Genomic DNA, 9,077 nt, shown 5'->3' on the forward strand with positions numbered 1-9,077 from the left:
ATTCCTCTGGATGAAGATCTCGTTAACCCGTTTATATGGTTCAGTTATTCATTCTCAAGAATGATTATCCTAAGTCCTTAGTGACAATCTTATTTGATTTAAACTCTGATTACTTAAGTCCTTAGAGAAATCAGACAAAACCAAATCATTAATTTATCAAGAATTTCCGAATAACCAGATTATATCCCTAGTCCTAGGTGATGATCATAAGGTTCAATTGTATACAAAGCCTAACAATTGTAGTCCTACGAATTGTTAACCACAGAACAATCCTTATTGGTCCGATAACGAAAGCATTATAAACATTATACAATTGACTTGAACAATACAAACTTTAAATTAACGAAATACCAAATCCAGAGTTATTACAGATCGAATCAGGGATACACCCCTAGCATTGGGGGGTTTAGCCTATCATAGTATTCAAAAAGCACAAATGAAAAAGTTTAGACATTACAATCAATTGGGAGAACTAGGATCTTCAATGGTGTCCACCGTTGAATCTCTTCGCCTTCCAAAATCTCGCTTCGTCTCTTTTCTCTCTGCAATTCTCTATTACGATCTATCAAAAGTGTCCTCTCCTTTTGCCCTAGGTTGTTCTTATTACTCACTCCCATTCAGGTTGCACTGAAGTACCAAAAATACCCTTACTGGTCCCCTTCAAGTGAGGAAAGACAAGAAACTAAACTCAGCACACCTCAACAACACGGGCCGTGTTGCTGCACACGGGCGCCCGTGTTGTTCCTCTGCTCCTTTGCCCAAAAATTCACTTTTTACGCATGTTTCCACACGGACCGTGTGCAGGAACACGGGTGCCCGTGTGAAACCTCTGCCTTGCCTTCAAGAAATGCTTTTCCAGCCACTTTTTGACACGGACCGTGTGCATGCACACGGGTGCCCGTGTTGACCTCAGCTTTGGCTCTTTCGGCTTCTTTTTCCGCTCGTGCGCGCCATAAGTTTCTATCTCTCCCGTGCATCAACCTGGCCAAGAACAAACTAACAACCAGCGCATAAAACGACACTTTTATAATACTCAAAACACATCAAAATGCAACAAAACCATACAACCGAAAAATAAGAAACTTACTTTAAAAACATATGCCAATGCCACTTAGTATTACCAAGATTACGAATTTCGGTCGGAAAAAGGTGCGGAAACTTACTACAAATGGTGACCGATCACAACCCCACACTTATCTCATTGCTTGTCCTCAAGTGATGTATCGAGGCAAAACAGAGGTCACCGACGAGATTCTTTTTTCCACAACACAATCAGGTTTTCGCAAGATTCCTTCACTTAGCAATCGAGTTTCTGGTCTCCTTCTTCAAACTATCAACTGCATTATCACTTTCGAGCACGTTTTCACCTGCAAGCTTTTCACAATCTCACAAAATCTCTCCGTGTTAAAGTTTCTACACTCACAGTATCAAGGCATGCATATTACTTTCAACTTTGAATATATTCTCTAATCACTACACACACAGATTGCACACACTTCACGAGGTCTTAGGGCTGTATCGTGGCTTGGGTTTGGTGGGTAAACAAGGAATGGGATAACAAATGGTTTTGGTGCTCGGCATTTATATTTGATTCACTTCTCTACTCATACTGATTTGAATCGTAAAAATGGGGTTTGGACCTTATTTGGTCTTTCACAAAAGTGGGCAAGAGCAAACATTTTTCTTGCTTTGATTTTTAAACCTCTTTTTTCTTTCTTTTTCACAAGATCCATATTCATCTTTTCTCTTATTTTTTTTTTCTTTTGAGATATCATTTTTTCTTTCCCTTTTTCAATAGTTTACAACCCCACACTTAGATCCTTTAGTGTCCTTCAAGTGATTAACATGAATGCCGAGTGATAACATGAACAATGAGAATGCGGGTGGTAAAAAGAATAATAACAATGAACAAAACACACATTACGGCTCAAAAGGGGTGACGATGGATATCATGCATACGGGATGGCTAGAAAGGCTCGGGGTTACAAAAAAAAAAAAACTTGCCTCAGTGTGCGCTTTCGTAGTGTGCTTGTGTTATGAGAACGTACGCAAAATCAAAGTGAATAGTGCCATACCTGACTGGACTCTCATGTGGAATTATGAATTTGGCTCTGAAATCTCACCGGGTCGGTTAAGCTTGCATGCTTCAAGGTGCTCTTGGTGTCCTGCAGTTTCCTTTCATCTAAAGTCTACCATACTCCTCTCTTGGTTCAGTGTCGACTTCTTGCGTCCTACCTTCTTTTCTTTGATTGTGTCAGCTTCCGTGGTGCCTGCGGAGATCAAGTGTGGAATGTGTTGTTCAACCACTAACTATTAGTTCGCTCCCTTCCGACTTGTATCCATTATCTGGTAAAACCATGATGGCACTGCACCACACAAACTTGAACGAAACACACTTAAAAATAAAAGTAAGAGAATTAAAACATAATTAAATTAAACAAACTACACTATGAATTCAAAACGGAAAGCAAAGCAATAAAATAACAAAAGAACCTCCCCCACACCTGAACGAAACATTGTCCTCAATGTTTTAATTCCAGTGTGACGGAGATTACCTAGCTCACTGAAACGGTGGTGGAGGAGGAGGATCCTGAGGAAATTGCAACATAAGGCGTCGCATCATCTCTTGGACATCATTCACCACAACTCCTTTACGGAACAACTCAACACCTTGTCGTGTTTGCTCGGTACGGAGAGCGCCAATCTCCGTTTGTACCCACCCCCATTGATCCTGAGTCATGGAGGATGATCCAGCAGTGTGTTGGAAGAACTGCTGAGGGGGCGGGACAGGGTGATCTTGGGTTGGAATGTCATCCTCTATGTCGTCACCTGCAAAATTATGATCATGTGGAGGGCTTTCACCCATATATTCACCTGTAGCTACATACAACCAGTTAGCACGATTTGCAATAGAAATACTACCAGGTGCAGGTAGTGTCATAATATGTTGCCCATGGACAGTTAGTGAGAAGTACCCGGGCTTAACCACAATCATCCTTTGATTGACAAGAGTTTGCAAGTCAATTTTCTTACCCGGTATCGAGGGTTCCTCACTCAATAGCAGGCCGTAATCCAAGTGCTCAGCCAATTGGGAGATCATCCCACCAACTGAGATCTCTCCAGTAGAAGCATGTCCAACTTGCTTAAGGTGGTTAGCAGCAAAGGCCGCGATATTCACCCGACTCACCTCAATCATGTTATGAAACAGAAACAGTTCTCTCCTCGCACAGACCCCTGTACTATCTCCCCTCCCAAATAGTGTAAAAGCCAAACCCTTCTGAGCATATCTAAAACAAGGGTTATGAATCCCCGAGGCCTTAGCCTTGCTCGGATTGTACCCAGCTGCACCTGTGATGGCTTCCCAGAATTCACAAGCAGGAAAAGTTTCGGGTGGGGCACCCGATCCAGCGGACGGTAATTTAAGGGCCGCCCCAACCTCTTCCACAGATAAAGAATGCTTATTTCCAAACATATAAAATTCCAGATCACCAAAATACTCCATTTCAGAGCCATTCCATTTGTGTCTCAATTTAAATTCTACAGTGCTTAGAAATTCCAGAGTTAGGCCTTCATAAGTCGGTGCCTCAAATAACATAAAAGGCAACATTCCGATGTTGTGAAACATACGGTAAACTTCATCTTTAAGGCCTAACTTGGCAAGTGTGTCGTCACAGATATATCGGGTCGGGAGCAATTTACGCTGAACTAAAACATCATACTTTGCTTTGTGTTCAGGCATGGCAAATGTAATGCCATGGGCATTCTCTCCTTGGTTCCCACTACGACCGGTTGCGCGACTAGGGGCGCGACGGACCCGTTGTCTTGGTTGGGAGGATTCGGCGAAATCATCCCTGACGTTGCGGCGCTGGGTTGTCCTTCGGGGAGGCATGATAAGGGTTCTGCAAGAAAATTGAACAAAATACCACAAACACAACAAAGAGAAATTCGAAAAAAATAAAAATGCACAAAATAAAAATTTAAACTGATAAAAGTGTAGAGGATGGAGAGTAGAGCAACTTTTGTGAAGGCACTATAGTGTTTAAGTGGGTGGCTAATGATGGTAGAGTGAGGTTTGTGAAGGTGGAGGCTAGGTTTTAATGGAGGAAGAGAGTAAGAAGTGGGAGAATGAATGGAATGAAGAGGAAGAAGGTTATAAAGTAGATGGGGCCCACATGGGTGGCCGAAAATTTTTTGAAAATTCTGCCCCCGCATAGCCCACACGGTCCGTGTTCCTGCACACGGGCGGCCGTGTGGATTGTCTGGCCTTTTTGAAAAGGGTGGTGCTGGGTGCAACACGAGTCGTGTTGCTGCACACGGGCGCCCGTGTTGCTGGTGCTGTAGCTCCACTTTTTTTTTCTACTTCTTTTTCTGCGCTCTGACTTAACACGGGCCGTGTTGCTGCACACGGGCGCCCGTGTTATGTTCTTCTATGCATCAAAATGGAACAATCATCGTGCCTTGTTACTCGAGTTGCGTCTACCGGTCCAAACTTTACCACCTACAATAAAACAAAATAGAACAAAGAAAAAAAAGTTAAAGAAAACAAGTGTGGGTTGCCTCCCACGGAGCGCTTCGTTTAACGTCGCATGGCTCGACGGTCTACACCTCATCCGGTGAGACGCAAATGATCGATCACTCTCGTTCCTACTCCAGTGTAGTATGGCTTCAGCCGTTGTCCATTCACCTTGAACACATCTCCATTGGTTGGATTTTTAATTTCCACCGCACCATGAGGGAATACCGTTTGTACCACAAACGGACCAGACCACCGGGATTTTAATTTCCCAGGAAAAAGTTTAAGCCTAGAGTTGAAAAGAAGCACTAACTGGCCCTCCCAGAATACCTTCTGTTTTATTCTCTGATCATGCCATTTCCGGGTCTGCTCTTTATAGACCTTAGCATTTTCATAGGCTTGATCACGGAATTCTTCTAGCTCATGGAGTTGAAGAATCCGTAATTCACCTGCTTTTGCTAGATCATAGTTCAAATATTTGGTAGCCCAAAATGCTTTGTGCTCAAGTTCAAGAGGGAGATGGCACGCCTTACCATAAACTAGTTGATACGGGGACATCCCAATGGGGGTCTTGAATGCTGTTCTGTACGCCCATAGTGCGTCTTCAAGTTTCATAGACCAATCTTTCCTCGAAGCACTAACAGTCTTCTCGAGAATCTGCATGATTTGCCTGTTCGAAACCTCCACCTGACCACTGGTTTGTGGATGGTAAGCAGTGGCAATCTTATGTTTCACATTGTACTTTTTCAACAGATTCTCCATCGACTTGTTTAAGAAGTGGGTGCCTTCATCGCTTATGAGTGCTCTGGGAACCCCAAATCTAGAGAAAATATTGGTTTTGAGAAAGTTTACTACCACCCTCGCATCATTTGTGGGTAGAGCGACTGCTTCAACCCACTTGGAGACGTAATCAACGGCTACGAGGATGTAGTTCTTTCCAAAAGATGGTGGAAAAGGTCCCATGAAATCGATTCCCCACACATCGAACAATTCCACTTCCAGTATACCCTTCTGCGGCATCTGGTTTCTTTTGGAAATATTCCCTGTTCTTTGACACTTATCACATTCTTTCACAATGCTTTGGGCGTCTTTGAATAGTGTAGGCCAATACAACCCAGATTGTAGGACCTTTGCAGCCGTTCTATCACCACTGAGATGTCCTCCATATTCGGAATCATGGCATGCTTTTAGCACATCCCTTTGTTCCTCCTCGGGTACACATCTTCGGATCAAACCATCGAGTCCCTTCTTGTATAGGAATGGATCATCCCATAAGTAGAACCTGCAATCATGTAAAAACTTTTTCTTTCTGTTAGAGTCAAAATCTTCAGGTACAATACCACCTACCAAATAGTTCGCATAATCGGCGAACCAAGGCACACCAATAACAACGAGGATATGTTCATCAGTGAACTCGTCCTTTATCGGGTGCGTATCTTCTGTTTCTGCAATAGGTGACATTCGAGACAAGTGGTCAGCCATAGTGTTTTCAGACCCTTTCTTGTCACAAATCTCCACATCAAACTCCTGAAGGAGTAAGATCCATCTTAGCAACCTTGGTTTAGAGTCCTGTTTAGCAAAAATATACTTCAAGGAAGCATGGTCAGTATAAACAATGACTTTAGAACCCAACAGATATTGCCTGAACTTATCAAAGGCATAAACAACAGCTAGCAACTCCTTCTCAGTAGTTGCATAGTTCATTTGTGCAGGGTTTAGCACGTGACTTGCGTAGTAAATAACATGTAATAACTTTTCTCTACGCTGTCCTAGAACTGCCCCCACTGCAATATCACTGGCATCACACATGATCTCAAAAGGTAGAGACCAATCCGGGGCTACAACAATTGGTGCCGACACTAATTTTTGTTTTATGGTATCAAATGCTATGGCACACTTTTCATCAAAAACGAAGGCTTTATCTTTAACCAACAATGTAGTTAATGGTTTTGCAATTTTTGAGAAATCTCTTATGAACCTACGGTAAAAACCCGCATGTCCTAAGAAACTTCGAATACCTTTTTCGTTCATGGGGGGAGGCAGTTTTGCTATTACCTCTATCTTCGCTTGGTCAACTTCTATTCCTTTGTGAGAAATTTTGTGACCCAACACTATACCTTCGCGTACCATGAAATGGCACTTCTCCCAGTTGAGGATTAAGTTGGTCTGTTGGCATCTTTCTAGAACAAGAGCAAGGTTAGTCAAACAATTATCAAAAGACTTACCAAAAACTGAGAAATCATCCATGAATACTTCCATATGTTTCTCAAGCATATCTACAAAGATAGATTGCATGCATCTCTGAAATGTGGCTGGGGCATTACATAACCCGAATGGCATTCTTCTATAAGCGAAAATACCAAAAGGGCATGTAAATGCGGTCTTCTCTTGGTCTTCTGGTGCAACAGCTATCTGATTATACCCCGAATAGCCATCGAGGAAACAGTAATAATCATGACCCGCTAACCTTTCCAACATCTGGTCGATGAAAGGTAGTGGGAAGTGATCTTTTCTAGTTGCTAGATTCAATCTTCGGTAATCTATACAGACTCTCCACCCTGTAACCGTTCTTGTGGGAATCAACTCATTCTTCTCATTCTTGATTACCGTAGTTCCGCCTTTCTTAGGCACCACATACACTGGACTCACCCATGAACTGTCAGATATTGGATATATCATCCCTGCGTCCAAAAGTTTTACCACCTCCTTTCTAACCACTTCCTTCATTGCTGGATTTAGTCGTCGTTGAGGTTGGACGACCGGTTTGTGATCATCTTCCATTAAGATTTTGTGCATGAAAAGCGTTGGACTTATCCCTTTCATGTCTTCAATTGACCATCCAAGAGCACTTTTATGCTTTTTGAGGACTTTGACAAGCTTATCCTCTTGAAGGAATTCAAGGTGAGAACTTATGATAGCCGGACACTTACTTTCAGTGTCTAAAAAGACGTATTTGAGGTTCTCCGGTAGTTGCTTTAGTTCAGCCCCCTTCTTTGGTTCGTCTTTACTTCCTTCCACTAATGGTTGCCTTAGATCCTCCTATCGATTGTGGCGAGAAGTTTTGGCAAATGACGTTTCCATCATGGCTAAAACTTCACTGTCCTTTTCATCAATTATTTCCTCCTCTTCGAAGATTGATAAACTCAAGACTCTTTCCAAAGGTAGCTTCTGTGTTGTCAAAGACTTTTCTTTGTCACAAATTTGCTCAATTACCTCAATGTGTTGACTCGTGGCAACATCATCCTTGTACTTCATAGTGTTTCGCACATCAATCTTCAATTCTTCATCATAAACTTTCAAAGTCATTGTACCCTCTTCTATGTCGATCAAGCATCTCCCGGTTTCCAGAAAAGGTCTTCCCAAAATGATTGGTATCTCTTCATCTTCGGGCATCTCTAGAATAACAAAATCTACCGAAAACACAAACTTGTCTATTTTCACCAACACATCTTCTACCACTCCGTAGGGTCTTTTAACGGATTGGTCAGCAAACTGAAGTGTCATACGAGTATCTTGTACTTTACCTATTCCCAATCTTTTGTAAATGGCTAAAGGCATAAGACTCACACTTGCCCCCAAATCAATCAAAGCTTTCTTGAAAGATCTATCACCAATTGTGCATGGAATCGTTACTGAACCTCGATCTCTCTTTTTAACTGGGATCTTCATTCCCTGCAAAATAGCACTACAAGTTTCAGTTAGAATAATCGGGTCACTGTCGATTGTTCGCTTCTTCGAAATGATATCCTTCATGAACTTCGCATAGGTAGGCATTTGCAATAGTGCCTCTAAGAATGGAATGTTTAGCTCAAGTTTCTTGAACATCTCTAAAAACTTCTCGAAGTTTTTCTCATGTTGTTCTTTCTTCTTATTTCTTGTGGGAAAAGGAAGTCTAACCGCCGGTTTAGGTGTAGCAACTTTTTCTTTGACTACTCCTTCTTCGCCTATGACCTCTTTTCTCACTACCTCATTTTCTTTAATCTCCACATCTACTTCAATCAACATATCTTCTTCTTCAGAGTTTTTCTCATGTGTTTCCTTCGATTTATTGCTCCTTGTTGTCACAACGTTCACATGATTATTGTCTCTAGGATTCGTAACCGTGGCACTTGGTAAAGCACCCTGTGGTTGAGTATTGGTCATTTGTTGTGCAATTTGACTCATTTGAATCTCCAGATTTTTTATTGAAGCTCCTGTGTTCCTAAGAGTGCTCCTTGTTTCCTCTTGGAATTGAGAATTGTGAGTGGCCATCTTTTTAAAAGCAATTTCCCAATCCGCTTTCTTTGGTACCTGTTGTTGACCTTGAGTTTTGAACTGTTGCGGATGGTGCTGGAACTGTTGTTGATACGGAGGTTGTTGTTGTGGAGGTCTGTACTGTTGTGTCTGAGCTAGAACTTGGAACTGGGTTGATCCTTGCTTCTGAAAGTTTCCTTGTTGATCCTTCCATGCAAAGTTAGGATGATTTTTCCATCCTGGATTATATGTATTGGCATATGGATTGTTTTGCCTTAACATATGAATCTGTTCCACCTGTTCTTGTGTTGCCACACAATGCATAGCAAAA

General features: G+C 42.0%; 1 protein-coding gene across 1 annotated transcript; it reads right to left on the reverse strand.

Annotated features, from left to right (window-relative positions):
* Positions 1 to 7,552: 7,552 nt before the first annotated feature.
* Positions 7,553 to 8,764, reverse strand: LOC131597368 (uncharacterized). The gene is made up of 2 exons (XM_058870072.1): positions 7,825 to 8,764; positions 7,553 to 7,701 (listed from the first exon to the last, which is right to left on the reverse strand). The coding sequence occupies exons 1-2, from the start codon at positions 8,762 to 8,764 to the stop codon at positions 7,553 to 7,555; spliced, it is 1,089 nt and encodes a 362-aa protein (XP_058726055.1).
* Positions 8,765 to 9,077: the final 313 nt, after the last annotated feature.

This window comes from Vicia villosa, linkage group LG4, assembly GCF_029867415.1.
Source record: "Vicia villosa cultivar HV-30 ecotype Madison, WI linkage group LG4, Vvil1.0, whole genome shotgun sequence".
NCBI lineage: Eukaryota > Viridiplantae > Streptophyta > Magnoliopsida > Fabales > Fabaceae > Vicia > Vicia villosa.